At 38.1% G+C, this 15,513-nt stretch overlaps 1 protein-coding gene across 4 annotated transcripts in view; it reads right to left on the bottom strand.

The window, feature by feature from the left end:
- LOC130921250 (tensin-2-like) overlaps nucleotides 1–13,120 on the bottom strand; it is a 125,874-nt gene extending 112,754 nt beyond the window's left edge. For 3 of the 4 annotated variants that reach the window (XM_057844900.1, XM_057844903.1, XM_057844904.1), the window contains exon 1: nucleotides 3,418–4,588. In XM_057844900.1, the coding sequence (XP_057700883.1) occupies nucleotides 3,418–3,534 (117 nt within the window). In that variant the 5' untranslated portion in view covers nucleotides 3,535–4,588. Of the gene's footprint in view, nucleotides 1–3,417; nucleotides 4,589–12,851 lie in introns of those variants that run through there. The other variant, XM_057844901.1, reaches the window with a different exon arrangement.
- Nucleotides 13,121–15,513: the final 2,393 nt, after the last annotated feature.

The raw sequence follows: 15,513 nt of genomic DNA, 5'->3' as shown, positions 1-15,513 counted from the left end.
TCAGACCGTTTTTCAGACCGTTTGAGGCAAAGTATTTTAATTAATTTTGAAATGCATTTATTGCTCTTGTGAAATAAAGGTGCAATTCTGCATAGTTTGAAAAAGACCCTCAGGAATTTTATTTTGTATTCGCATTTAATGCTCTTTTGAAAGCGCAATCTTAGCAAGCATTTGCATAACATCTCCTAAAATTGATTCTGCAATACATTAAATGTTCCTAATCCGATTACTCGAACTAACTGATAGATTAATCGATTACTTAAATCATCGATAGCTGCAGCTTGATACAAATACATAATGAGCCTCGATGATTAAATGTTTATTTCAATCCTATAGAGAATGACGCACCATGTGACTACTCTGTTGTACTACGCCGCTACAAGTTTAACTTCATTACAATATTAATTTGAAGAAGGTTTGTGTCATGTTTGTCCATCTACAGAAACTATATTAAAACAAAAAATATATTTCCTCCCCCATCTTTTTCTGTTATCATACATTTTTGAAATGGCTCCAGGAAGTCACTAGGGCAGCGCTAAAGAGCCGCATGCGGCTCCAAAGCCTCGGGTTGCTGACCACTGCATTTACATTTACAGTGGGTCAACCGCTCAGCCCAAATTCAGAAATCACACTTCATTACGTAGTGGGACAGCATTTAAACAACCCTACACATCAACATTGTAACCTGAAGAATACATGCAACCCGAGTCGTTACAGTATTTTATTTTTTTAAGCAAAGTATTTTAACGTGAATTTCGACTTAAACGGTCAAATCCGACTTCCGCGGAAATTCAGGTTATGTCCCTGGCATTATAACGGAACTGGTTAGTAACTCGAGGACTCCCTGTATATATCAAAAAGGTTTTCAACCCGTTTTGGGGTTTTGAGTGCCTTTCCCAGCTGAATTTGGGTGACAAACAGGGTACACGTTACAGTGATAGAGCACATACTCTATTGAGAAACCACCATTTATATTCTCATTCAAAACTATGGCCAAATCAAGATTTTTTTAACACGACAATCAGGTTTTGGGAATGTGGGAAACACCTGGGGCCAGAGGCGTCACGTCCCATTAGGCAAACCAGGCAATTGCCTAGGGCCCCCAGCCAGCAGAGGCCCCCATAGGGCCAACAGATTTAGCACACACAGCTTTACTGCACTGTCGCAGCGTCAAGTGCGACAGTGCCAGTGAAAGCCTTGTGTCTGAGTTCCATGATGGGGCCCCTTCAATCGCTCTACACTCCCCGCCCTCCCTCATGTGACGTCAGAGTGAGAGTGAGCGGCGATTTTTTTTTTTTTTTTTAATTGGCGTACATCCAAAATGAAGAGAAGTTATCCTTCTGGAAGCGACAAAAGAAAGAAAAAAAAGCAGAAGAGGAGAAAAGGAAGCAAGACAGTGGTGAGTGTATTATGTTACTGTAGTTTTATGTCCTAATGTAGTAGAAGCCGGACACTTTGAGTGTCCTAAAAAGCGCTCTATGAGATCGAGGCGTTATTATACTTTTATTAAATATGCTATTGCTACAAGTCCAACTGTCCCCCTTACTTGCACACGCTCGAAGGGCCCCATGTTGCTTGTCGCCTGGGGCCCCCGGAGACACCTTGCTACGCCTTTGCCTGGGGCGAACACACACAAGCATGAGGAGAACATTTTAGAATTTAGGACATTCTGTTTCAAACTCCAGACCATGGAATTATGAGTGGAATGTATACGTATACACTAGACATGTGCCTATTACTGTTTTCAAGGTATACCGTGGTATGAAAACGTCAAGGTTTTAAAACCGCAAAAAATTTCCGTCATACCGTTTGCAGCTGCAAAGCTAAACCCTCCCCCACTGGTTGTTGCTCAGTGTCAGTGAGTCAGCTGTGCTACACGATGGCTGGGGGAGGTGGAACTCCTGATCTTTTCTCCCCCCTTTGAAGAAAACGAAATCGCTTGTATTGCAGCTCGACACAAAAAAAGATGTCTGCCGAGTTATCTTTTGAGATTTCAACTTTTATTTGATGTTTCTTAGTTGCGTCTGCAAGTTCACAACTGCTCTCTCCTCTCTCTCTCCTCTCAACACACGAGTTGCGTTTTTGTGCCCTCAGAAATTTCAGTCTCACAAACGATACTTCAATTGCAATGCGGAACACAAAAGAATTTAACAGAACACAAGTATGGGAATACTTCGGCTATAGAAAAGTTACAGACGGCCGCGGCCTAGAGGAGGAGGGCCAACCGACATGTAAATCATGTTTGCGGAGGGTGGCTGCTGAGAAGGCAATATCTCCAAGATGATTTCACATTTATACAAAATTAAAGGTTAGTAAACACTGTCATGAAGGTTTCCCACCAGCTACCAGAGTTAAATCCAGCATGTTTAGTGTGTCTAGCGGTTGTAAAACGTGTTTTTTTTTTTTACTCTCTAGCAACTGTCTGTGTTGAGACAGAGAGTGTGTGTATAATGCAAAGATGATACAAGTCATACACACGTGCTTTTTATGAAAAATAATTTAATTATTTTTGTTGTCATGGTAATAATGTTGAGGTGTGGCTGTGGCTTAAAGCTCACCTAAAGGACTGCATTTATTTTAATTTTATTTAGAATATATATATTTCATTTTAACTTAGCATTATACTTATGTTCCAATTTGCTAATATGTTTTGAAAAATAAAAATCTTTTTCAATGGAAAAAAGTTTTTTTTAAACCCAGATATCTCAAAGTGACACATTTTAGAGCTGTAATTGCAATATGATATTTTGACTTAAGGTTATCATACCATCAGAATATCATACCGGCAAATGCCTATATTGCAATCTACAGCTACTTTGGTACAAGTTCCCTTTCACTGGGTGAGCTTTGCTGGCGTTAATGTTTTATTTTATTGCCTGTGCTGCAGGCAAATTATTGCTCGGGAAAGAGCTTTTGGACTCTTTTCTGTACAGTTCTTTATCGTGATATTTGTAAAGTCGATGTTGCTGTTGTAGAAATACAGTGGTGCATTAACATAGAAATCTATCTTCAGTGATGAAACTCAAAACACTCATGACTCAAATACTCTTTTTAGATCGAAATGAATGAAAATACAGTTAACATGTTCCAGCCACAGACCCTAACATTATAATGACTATTGAGCAGGAAAAATAATTTTGTATTTTATCAAGAGTAAAAGTATTTCAATAAATAGAATGTGAGAAACACTCGTCACTTTTTTGTTGCTTCAGCTCAATGGACATTGTACTGCTCCTTCTAGAATGTACACCTTGGAGTTAGTATTATGAGGACAACATTTTGAAAGGTTTAGGGAAATCCACATTTCCAAGTAGTTCAACAGCATGTTTTTGAATATGAGACTAAGCAGGGATTTCTTTGAAAGGAATAAAATTAATTGTAACGTGCCAGGCAGCACTGTTCTTCACCTATACTCACCTCGGCAAGCAGCAGGATCTCAGGGAGTACCTCAGGGTCTGTCTTTATAGCTGTCCCTTTGTTCTCATCCTGGTGGTCCTTAATCCTTCTACTGGCCAGGCTGTGAATGCAGCCCATGCTCGCAGCTTTTGTGGCCCTAATCAATAATTCTGTTACCCTCTGAAGTATAACTGAAGAGAACCTTTCAAAGATTCATGTCCAAGTCCACTTCCCCAACATGATCCAACCTTCCGCTGACTCCTACTTTTCTTATTGCTTCTCCTCTTACTACTCCTTCTGTCAACTGCTACTTTTTCTCCCCTTCTCCTCTCACACTCATCCCATTCCTCTCACAGTCCGACTTTCCTCACTCTCAAAGCATGCGGGCGAACACTCAGCACCTCCCTTCTCCCATTCCACTTGCCAGCACCTTCCTCCGTTTCTGAAAACTCTCAATGAAGAAGCTCTCTGCTACACTCACGCAGGGACCCTCCTGTCATCCGCCCTCCTGCTCCATCGAGATCCTCTTGCTGTTTCTGCATTGGGGAGACGGGGGCAGCTGTTTATGGCCCTTCCTCTTCTCCTGTTGGCTTTACTTCAAGCCCTCTCACTCTTGCAGTCAAAACCGCTTTCAAGCCGACCGCCCCATCAAGATTTTCTAGTGTGCACAACACATTGCAGGATCAAGCCATCTTTGGGCTATTTTCATTTCACGGAGAAGAGTACTTGACTTGATTATAGTACACAACCGTTGAGCTGTATATGAAATTTTGAAACCTTGGGGTAGATAAAGGAAAAATAATTAGGATGTTTTGAAGGTTATGTGTATTATGGTGTTTTCCAGTTTAACAAAACTGCTCTGTAGTGTGCAAATATTTTGCCTTCCTCCTAGTAATCATGTAAGAGTAGCTCAATAATTTAAGAAATATTTTTTAAACTCAAGATTCAAATACTTTCAAAGGAACAAAACAATAAAAACTTTAAAATATAGATTTACAGAATTCACTTAATACTATAGATTTACTAAATGAGTGTGTGTGGGTGGGGGGGTATAATTTACCGTTTAAGCGCCAAATCGCAAAACAAGCAACATTGCTGACTTTTATCCCAATGATTGCAGATGTCTGCCATCTTTTGGTGCAAAGTAGCAACTACATAATGTACTATACTTTCAGCTCTGGTTTGTTAAGTCAGCTATGTTCTTGTCACCCTTATGAGACTTTGTCGCTTAAAGGGTTAAGTATGATTATTACAAGTATTATTACAGAGCCCCTAAGGTGACATGGAAGAAGAGACAGGGGGAAAAAAAAGTTGATGTAAAAAAAAAAAAAAAAAAAAAGTGCCCCTAAAGGCACCCGGAATTTTTTTTTTCTGTCAAAGCAGGAAAAAAAACATGGAAGTAAAAAAAAAAAGGTCAAAGCAAACAACTTATTTTTCCTATTGAAGCAAAAAAAAAATTTTTTTAATTCACATCGAAACAATTTTTTTTTTTTACATCAAAGCAAAAAAGAATATTAAAACAAAAAAACACGGAGCCTGCTTTCTCTGCATTTGCTGTCCATTCATCAGTAACCATGTAGCTGTCCGGAGTATAGCAATTGGTTGCCTATGAAGTCAACAAGGACCGCCAAATCACAGAAAATAAAAAATAGCTGAATTTTTTTGCGTCGATGCAAAAAGAAACATTTTTTTTTTGTTTGTTTCCATGCAAAATATATATATATGGCAGATATGTGGCTGTGGGTTTAGGCTCACATAAAGGACTGCATTTATTTAAATATATATGGCGAAAAACACGGACATGACTGAAAAAGCAGTTTCTGCTCTTGCACCCCTCTTTAAAATAAGCTGCTGTATTTGAAGCCAAAAGAACTGTTGTGTTTGATAGAACAATATGTCTATATGCTGCCATAGCAGATTCATGGCGCACTAAGCCTCCGAACTATTTTTAATTTGTCCGTTTTACCCTGAAAACCCCCATTTACAGACGTTGCGCAACCCATTTTGTTTCAACCTAGCCATAAAAAGAAGGTAAGTTATTATATTTGATTCAAAATGTCTGTCATTTTTAGCTTAGAATCATTAATTGATGTCAAACATTTGGTTTAAAAAACAAAAAAAAGACTTTAAAAAATTATTCACTCGCATATTTTAAACTTTTATACGAATTACGTCACAATGAAAAATTTGGTGTCTGTAAAAAAGTCACGGATATCTACCTCATAACTATCGCTTAATTGTATTTTTTATATCACTGTCGTATTTTCCCCGATGTTAAGATGATAAATAATCGATCCAAAAAAAAAAAAAAAGGAAAAATAACGTTTAAAAGGGTAACTATATAAAAAAGAAAATCTTAACCACTCCTTGTTGTCTGCGATTTCTGCATCGCGACACTTGTTATATAACCATGTTTCACCCATAAAATAAAAAAAAAAATCCGGTTGCGACCATTCACAGCTGTGTCTTGACACTCGGTGATACATGCTACATGGAGTTTTTGGATCGAAACAAGGTAAGTATGCTATAATGTGTCGTTAAAATCGTGGCGTCTTTAATTCTGCTCTAGTGTGCTCTTGCCTATAATTAGGGTTTTGCTGTTTAAAAAAAAAAAAATTTTTTTAAATGCCCTCCTGTTCAAAATTTTTGTTGCCCCAGAAAATTGAGATTTTAAGCTTTCCAATGATGTATCACACATGCATATAGGACAGTTTTGAAATTTGGCCAAATTGGGGGTCTCAGAGCAGAAATTCAAGTCACCTGAGTTGTTTTCCCCCATATATATTTTTTTTTTCGCCCTCAACTTTTTCTTATTTTACTTCTGTTTCATTTTTTTCCCCAGCACTTTTTTTTTTTTTAATGCTACGACAGAAAAAAAAATCTTCTGTGTCCCTTTCGGGGCACTTTTTTTTTCTCAACGTCAACTTTTTTTTCCCTCTCTGCCTTTTTTTCTTCTTCCATGTGCTCTTAAGGGCTTCGTACGTTATCAATGTCCTAAAGGGCCACACCGAAAAGAAAAAAAAGGACTGCCAAAGTATAGTTTTTAAAAAAATAAGTAAACATTAACAGCGTAAAGCTTAAATTCCTTTTCAGTATTTCCTATATAATTGAATAAGATAGCATTTCATTCCTTGAGTGTTTTTACATCGGTTTAAAAACACAACGCAGTTTTGTTTTCATGATACTCCGTCAATTGGAATGTAAACGGTAAATATATTTTTGCAGTAACATGTTTTTTATTTTATATCTGTATCAACCCCGTCATAATTGAGAGGTATAAAATTCAAATATAGTTTCTGGCCTTCTCCGTTCAGATTAGCATTAGGGGTGTGAAGATATATCGAAAAGGTGATATATTGCGATACTTTAACCCGAAAGGTTATCGATATGGTCCCACCAAGACTCGTTATATAACTTTAAAAAGGTGTCACTGTTTAAAATAAAAGAAACCAACAGGTTGCCACCAAAATTTTACATTAGAATAGTGTCCATAGCCCACTGGCTGCCATTAATGATGCTAGACATTCAATTAATTTTGACTGGATTGGACGTCTAGTACCGTCAATGGCACTGAAAGCAAAGTATTCACAGCCAGTCTTTTATGGGCATATACAGGTCACTTCCTGTCCATTTTAGGGCATTTACAGGTCACTTCCTTTTCATTTGGGGACATTCTTGAGCCACTTCCTTTTCAGTAACCCATAATCAACAGGAAGTGACCCGTAAATGCCCCAAAATCAACATGAAGTGACCCGTAAATGCTCCAAAAGGGATGTGAAGGGACTGAAAATCAACAGCAAATGAAGTCAAATGCCCCCAAATTAACTAGCATTGGTTGCCACTGATGTCCAATTTGTTGGAAGTGGGAGGCATGGCAGCAAATTCGGCTGCTACCCTCCCACTTCAAACGGATTGGAGGTCTACTAGTGATAAAGTCATTCCAACTCAAAGCAGAAGCTTGTTTTTCTGTTTATTAGTTCGTAGAATATCCTAGAATGATTTCCTGACCAATGTATCGATAATGGTTGTATCGCCACATCGTGAGATCATCATCATCGTGAGCCTTGTATCGCAAATTACATCGTTTCGTGAGGTACTAAGAGGTTCCGACCCTAAATTTGCATGTATTCCGATGCCTGCGTCGATTTTCGACGAGTGCTTCATTTTCCCCTCATGTCCCAAAAACATGGATTATTTGAGAGGTTAAGTGAAGACTCTAAACCAGGGGTGTCCAAACTTTTTGCAAAGGGGGCCAGATTTGGTGTGGTAAAAATGTGGGGGGCCGACCTTGGCTGACAACCTTTACATAGAACAATAAATTTAAGCAAATTTTAGCAAGCCATTCTGTCTGTCACATTTGCTTCATTATCTTTTTTAATTACCGTATTGGCCCTAAAATAAGACGGTGTGTTTGGCATTGAAATAAGACTGAAAAAGTGGGGGTCGTCTTATATTCGCGGTCTAGACGTTATAGTCATTCACGACGCTAGATGGCGCCGGATATCATTGAAGCGATGTTCTGTCATGACAGATCTTAGCTACTCTCAAGATTAACCAGTTTGCATTATTTTATCGCAATGTTTTTCCTTTCAGATTTGTTTCAAGACTACAGTTAAAGTTAGACTTCACTATGATGGTTAATGCAGTTATTGCAATTTTGTTGTTTTATCACAATAGATTGGTTTATTTACATTTCAAAAACCAGAAGCCATTCATTCACGAATGTGATTGCACTTTAGTTTACATATTTAAATGTTCAGATATTAAAATTTGAATGAGGCAAAATAACATGCTTTTTCTCTTAAATATATTGTTATAATCATTTGTTTCAGACGTACTGTAATTATTTTCTGTACAAAAATTTATTTGGTGGTCAAAAAGGCTTTTTTCAAACTTGAGTCTTGAAAAAGAGGAGGTCGTATTATAATCAGGGCCGTCTTATATTCGGGCCAATACAGTAAAAATTTCAACAATCTCGCAACGAGCCTTTGTGGCTAAGCTTTTAACTCTTGGCCTCTTGCGAAATACTGCTGCTGTAAAATTAAACTAGCTTCAAGTTGCTTCAATTTCTCACTGCGCGTCTTCCCTGTAATCTTGTCGTACAGGTCAGCGTGTCTTGTTTGGTAATATCACCTCACATTGAACTCTTTAAAAACAGCGACTGTCTCTTTGCAAATGCGTATTTTAGTGAAGAAATAGTCCAATTTTCACCTATCCTTGAAACGTCGGCTGTCGCCGTCAACTTTTTTTGTTGATTGTGGCCATTTTAGAAAATTGGGAGTAAATGGTCATACGGTGTAATGTTGATTAGAGTGCTGCTACCTTTTAGTGGGTAAATGAGGAGCAGCATTTAGTGTGTAAGCTACTTCATTTGCTGGTGACAGTGCTGCCCTCAATTTATTAAGTCTGTGAGCGGGCCAGATGTTATTGATTTTATGACAGAGGCTGAGGGCCGGATGAAATTTGACCACGGTGCCGGACTTTGGACATGCCTGCTCTAAACTGTCCGTAGGTGTGAATGTGAGTTGTTGTGTCCTGATAGGGTAATTTTCAATGCATGCTATAGATGTTTAACAACAGTATTAATCTAACTAATCTGTGTAGTGTCCTCTATTGTGTCAATTAGGATTGGGTAAATCTGTTGGAATTTGACTGTATTCCAAGACTGCAGCGTCTTTGACAGGAAGGAGCAGAAATAGACCGTTAACCATTCTTGAGTTATCTCCACTCAGATGAAAACAATGATTGTCTGTGTGCTAAATTCTCTCTATCGAACACACGCTGAACTGTAATTCCTTGGACAAAACTACTCTTTTAGCAGGCAGTTGGGAGAGGAAAATTTTAAACAAGAACTTCTTTCTACTGACAAGTTTTGACTGCTTGAGGCGGTCTTTGGCGTTATAGGCGGGGCTAAATTATGGATGAAAAATAAATGAGAAGTTCCAGTGAAGGAGTTATGATAAGCAATCTAAGGACACACACAAAAAGTAGGTGAATGACAACAGCACCAGTTCGGCCGCAACGTGTGGTGATGAGAAAGGACCTCCTGGGTGCGTGTATAGGCAACTGTTGACTCACATGGTAACACAGGTGGGGGTCTGGTGCCGAAAGGTCTCCTTTAGGATTGTCAAATTTTCCAGCTCTCATCCTCAATTTGGTTTTCCTTGTGCTTAAGTGTACTCAAAATATCATGTCTTGTCAGAAAAATATGAATTAAGGCCAGTGGGGACAGTATGATAGGGGAAAAAAGCCTGTTAAAGTTCATCATATTAAAAGTCAAAACACAAGGTGTTGTGGCCTGTCGCAAAAAATAAATAAGTTAGGAACTCACACCTGCACATTGACTGAGTACCAAACATCTATTAGTATACTGAAATATTGCATATTATACAGTGTAACACAAAAGTGAGTACACCCCTCGCATTTCTGCAGATATTTAAGTATACAGTGGGGAGAACAAGTATTTGATACACAGTCAATGGGAAAACCCATTGGCAGTGTATCAAATACTTGTTCTCCCCACTGTATCTTTCCATGGGACAACACTGACAAAATGACACTTTGACACAATTAAACGTAGTCTGTGTGCAACTTATATAGTAGAGTTAATTTAGTTTCCCCTCAAAATACAGAAATTAATTTCTAAACCCCTGGCAAGAAAAGTGAGTACACCCCTTAGAAACTACGTACATCCCTAAATGTCCAAATTGAGTACTGCTTGTCATTTTCCCTCCAAAATCTCATGTGACTTGTTACAGGAGTGCTGTCAGCATTGCTGCAGAGATTGAAGAGGTGTGTGGGGGGGGGGGGGGGGGGTCAGCCTGTTAGTGCTAAGACCATACGCCGCACTCTACATCAAATTGGTGTGCATGGCTGTCACCCCAGGAGGAAGCCTCTTCTAAAGACGAGGCTTGCGAGACACAAGAAAGCCCGTCCATCTCATCACACCATATAGGACATGGTTCCAGTAACTTATGTGCTTTGTTGAAGTGTCTTCAGTAAACTGTTTGCGGGCTTTTATGTTTACCGTCTTCAGAAGAGGCTTCCTCCTGGGGTGACAGCCATGCACATCGATTTGATGTAGAGTGCAGTGTATGGTCTGAGCACTAACACGCTGACCCCCCACCTCTTCAATCTCTGCAGCAATGCTGACAGCACTCCTGTAATGAGTCACATGACATTTTGGAGGGAAAGTGACAAGCAGTACTCAATTTGGACATTTAAGGATGTACGTAGTTTCTAAGGGATGTACTCACTTTTGTTGGCCGGGGTTTTGATATTAATGGCTATATTTTGACGGAAAAACAAATTAACTCTATTATATAAGCTGCACACAGACTACTTTTCATTGTGTCAAAGTGTCATTTTACCAGTGTTGGCCCATGAAAAGATATAAATATCTCCAGAAATGCGAGGGGTGTACTCACTTTTGTGATACACTGTATGTACAGTATCTGTAAACTGTATTCTAACCTTTTCCCACTCTATATTCACACACACATACATTATAGGCTTTGCTCGGAGATCAATTAGTATACATATATGTAATGAGAACACTTTCATTTAGTTCCAACTGTAGTTTATCACTTGCAAGAAAATGAAGGGCATCACATTTATGACAGTGTTAAATCTGCAAAACGCTTCAGTTGCCAGCTGACCTTGGTGCGTGTGTGTGTGCTGGGTGGGTGGGGTGTGTCGGGGTAAAGCTCAGCAGGGTCCTTACCAGCTGCCACCAGGAGTCTAGCTTGCCGGGGCTGAAGAAACATTGTAAAAATGTCTCCAACAGACTTTTGCCTCGATGGCAAAAATTGTTGGGATATTCATGGGTGTCATCATTCCAATTAGTATTTATAACAATGTAGCTAAAATGTTTAATGAGTGTGAAATACCTTTAAACCTCATTTGGTTTACAGTACTTGTACAACACTATTAAGTACATCACATTTTATATGCAAGTACCATTATTTAAATTTACGTTTATTTTTTTATGTAACAAACATTGGTGTAAAAGAAGAAGTTTGACTGAAGTTGACAGTAGTTTTGACAGCTTTAGCAATGACACAAAGTATAATGCCAAAGTAGACCGTGTTTTTTGAGGATAAGAACTGTCACGTTTTAAAAAGGCCAAATCTATCCCCTGAACTGAAGCTAATTGAGCATGAATTTCACGTGCTGAATACACAGCTGGAGGGAAAATGACCGAAGAACAACTATAAACTATTGACCGCTTCAGTAGAGGCCCGGCAGACCATCACCAGGGATAAAGGGGTCTGACACCTGCTAATTTAATTCCAGACTCCAGACTTTATTGACCACAAAGCATTTGCAACCAATTAGCAAAATACAAAAGTTTGATGTATGATTGTGAAATTGTACCACAGCTTTTTGGTCCTCTGACCATGCATCCAAACTGCTGCAACTTCTTCACCAAACCACTAGAGACTTGTAGATTTGTGAAGAAGAAACACTACTCTTACGCCGTTACTTTGGGCAATACAATCGTTACATTTTTCCTCTTTATTCTACATATTTAACTATTTTTGCTAGAGCAGTGGCTCTACCAGTTTCACCAATGAGGCATTGCAACAAAAATCACATGACATCATGATACCAGCAACATTACAATTTAGTTGCTTTGTAGCCATAAAAAAACCCCGGCAATTTTCCTCCACCTGATTGTAATCTCCTGTTTTTTTATGATACCCTTGTACATCTTATGTTGTTGCTTTATAGACCTTAATCTCAAAAATTATTAAGAAAAAAAAAAAAAAAAAAAAATCATTTTCACCAGATTCCGATCTTCTAAAATTGACGTGCTCGGGCCCTGATTTCTCATCATGTGATCAGATTGGGGACATCCCTAACCATTATACCTCTGGATTATTTTAGCCCTTAACTCGTTCACGGCCATCGACAGCGATAGACAGTTTATTTGAACTGGGAAGGCTTACATTGAGCAATTCCTCTGCCATTGACGGCGATATACCACAAATCCATTTCGACTGGAAGGGCTGGCAGTGATCATTTGATCACCGTCAACCCTTCCTGTCAAGATGAATTGGACGTCTGTCACCGGTTATGGCAGCCAATGAGTTAATATTTAAAATTACATTTTAAAAACCAGATTCCAATCTTGTAAAAATGACGTGATCAGGCCCGAATCCCGGTCACGTGATTGGATCAGGGACAATTTAGACCATTACTAAATATGTAATTTTCCAGTTGGGGTTCTAAAATCAAACCTTGCTTCTTTAGTGTAAATAATTTCCACACTTCCTGTATTTCTTCTATCCTTTTTTTACTTCTATAATTTGGCTGTCGGCTATATGATTATTTAACTGAAATTGTTGATCCATAAAACCAATTATTTATGAAGGAAAATCTTGAAAATTATCGGGGATGGCCAAACCTTTTCACTGCACTGTCGGTTCTCTAATCAGTGCAAATACTCATACCTTAGGGTGACCAAACGTCCTCTTTTGCCCGGACATGTCCACCTTTCACGTCGTGTCCTCGTCATCCGGCCGGGTTTTATAAATTCATGAAAATGTCCGGTTTTCATGATTTTTCACGGGACCAATTTGAAGAGAATATCTCCGGCCGCTGGGGGGCAGCGCTCGCTTGTGTTGTCGTGGCTCCTACAAGTAGGGGCGGGAGAAGGAGTAAAGTTTACCCCTTGTATTATGGGACATTACCGCCATCTACTGGGTTGACAGTTTGGCAAGACTACAATAAGGAGTAGTTTTAAGAGACGTTTATCGTGCTCCCTACACATTTCTGTAAGTTTATCTTCTGTTAATGTCGCTCATGTGTCTTCTGTTATATATTATACAGTATATGGGTACAAAGAGATGCAGTATATTGTATCAGTCTTGTATTAATTGCTCTGCGTTCGTGTATTTGGTTTAATGTTAGTATTATATTTTAAGTAGGAGCGCCTGGCCCAGTTATTAAGTTTTTTTTTTTTTTTACAATAAATACGTATATAATGGCAACTGTTGACTTCTGTCGGAGCTGTGTACTGGCGTGATCTGTAAAATCCCGTTTGATGTCAAATTGTTGCGCTACCGATGATTGTAAACTTAGATAGCAAAGTTTGATTTTGCCTCGTCTCCCGGTACTCGCTAATTGGGTAGCTATCAGTGAGCTAAGCCGCGCTAGGCATTATGGGAAACGTAGTTTTGAACTGCTGCGTTTGGAAACATGCTGTTTGAATAGTTTGTTGGTTTATTTTGGTTATTGTTTGCGTGTAATATAGAACATTGAATGACAATTGTCATGATAGTAATTTTAAAATGTGCCTACTGTGTGTCTGTATTGAATGTAGTATATTTCTATGGGTCTGCATGTTTTTTTTTTTTTTTAATATATATATATAAGAATAAAGCATGTTAAGTAAAAAAAAATTAAAAAAAATAAAACTTATTTCCATGTAGTATATAATATATACTATATGGCATTTAAAAAAAAAAAAAAAAAAAAAAAGAATTTTTCTGTCCAGACTGACTTTAACATATTAAAGTGATATAGGCATCTTTGAGTGAACTGCAAGTAAAATTCAAGTATCTTGAGGCCGGGCCGAGTGTCCTCTTTTTTGGAAATCAAACTATGGTCACCCTATCATACATATCAAGTTGTACAGTTTTGGTGTAATTTGTACAAGTGAGCACTGATTTTTAAATGTGTACGCCGTACGTTCAAAATCTGTACGGTTTTCGTGCATTATGTTTTTTTTTCTCCCTTCGGATTTTGTCACTGTTTTGGTAACGAGACAGTGTGCATTACTATGTGTTGCTACGTTGGTTGAATAACGCGAGAAAAGTCAGAGACACGGAGAGAGAAAAGCGGGAGTGGGAAGGAGGAAAGAGTGTTGTGACGCTGTTGCAAACGCGATGCTAGGCGGCTCCAATATTCTCTGACTGTAGCCGGCAGCCTACAATCTACGCCCACTTGATGCTAAACTAGATATCACATTCAGATAAAACTAGATGTGGAATGACAGACTCGAAGGCGTTAGTAAACAGCCGCCATTTTCAAGCAGTACGCTTCTCAGAAAGGCTCTTTTGTAGTTAACCTCTCTAGCGAACGTAACTTTTTATCTAAAATACTCCTAAATCAGCAAAATCTTGACTTGAATCTATCTTTAAATGATGAAAACAGTTTTAAAACTTTCACATGTCAAAAGTAGACGGAAGGGAACTATGCAAATTTAACAACTTTGACAGTTGATTCACAACATTAAATGACTTCCAAACATAGCAAAGGTTATGATGTTTTTTCATGTTTTTTTTTTTTTTTTTAATATGGTAAAGATTTGCCAAGTAACTAATTACGCTTACATTCAGGTAACTGAGTCACTAACTCAATTACTTTTCGGGAGAAGTAATTTGTAACTAATTACTTTTTTAAAGTAAGATTAACAACACGGGTCATAAAGATGCAGTCTGCAGAATGAAAAGTCAAGAAAGTTTTGGCCAATTTGTTGCCGAACACAATTTGCCTGCAACTATTGCTGGTCACTTCTTAGAATTAGCAAAAGAAATGTTCCCTGACTCACATATTGCATCGGTAGGTTAATCTTATCAATTGACTTTTTTAATTTATAATTGGACACACTAACTAACTACCCTCAAACAGTCAAACTGAATTGCGAGCTGAAGTGCAGCCATCAGATGATAGAAATTGCCAAAAGTGCTATAATTATAACAAAAGTTAAATTTTAGTAATCATGATGTAGCTGAAGATATTCTTTGATTGCACCAGGTTATATGTGACAATATTACCAATAAATTAATATTATTTAAAAAATTGAGTTTTTTGTTTTCATATTGAACGCTATATAAAACATAAGATTAGTCACTAATTTGTAAGGGCATGCGTCACTATTTGTAAGATTGCCAACGGCTTCGGGTTGACATGTATGAATACTACAAGTGGTCAAATCAAATTGTTCTTTATGTTAACACTGATGTCAGAATTCCATTACATATTTTTTTAAAACCAAAAATTGTGTAAACTGCCCCCCCCCACCAAAATAAAAATTAAATTATCTATCCTCACGAGGGTAGACTGTCCTACTTGTTTTTTTAATCACTTTTATATCAGTTCACATTATCA

Source organism: Corythoichthys intestinalis, chromosome 9, assembly GCF_030265065.1.
Source record: "Corythoichthys intestinalis isolate RoL2023-P3 chromosome 9, ASM3026506v1, whole genome shotgun sequence".
Taxonomy (NCBI): domain Eukaryota; kingdom Metazoa; phylum Chordata; class Actinopteri; order Syngnathiformes; family Syngnathidae; genus Corythoichthys; species Corythoichthys intestinalis.
This window is presented reverse-complemented; position numbering and strand designations above follow the sequence as displayed.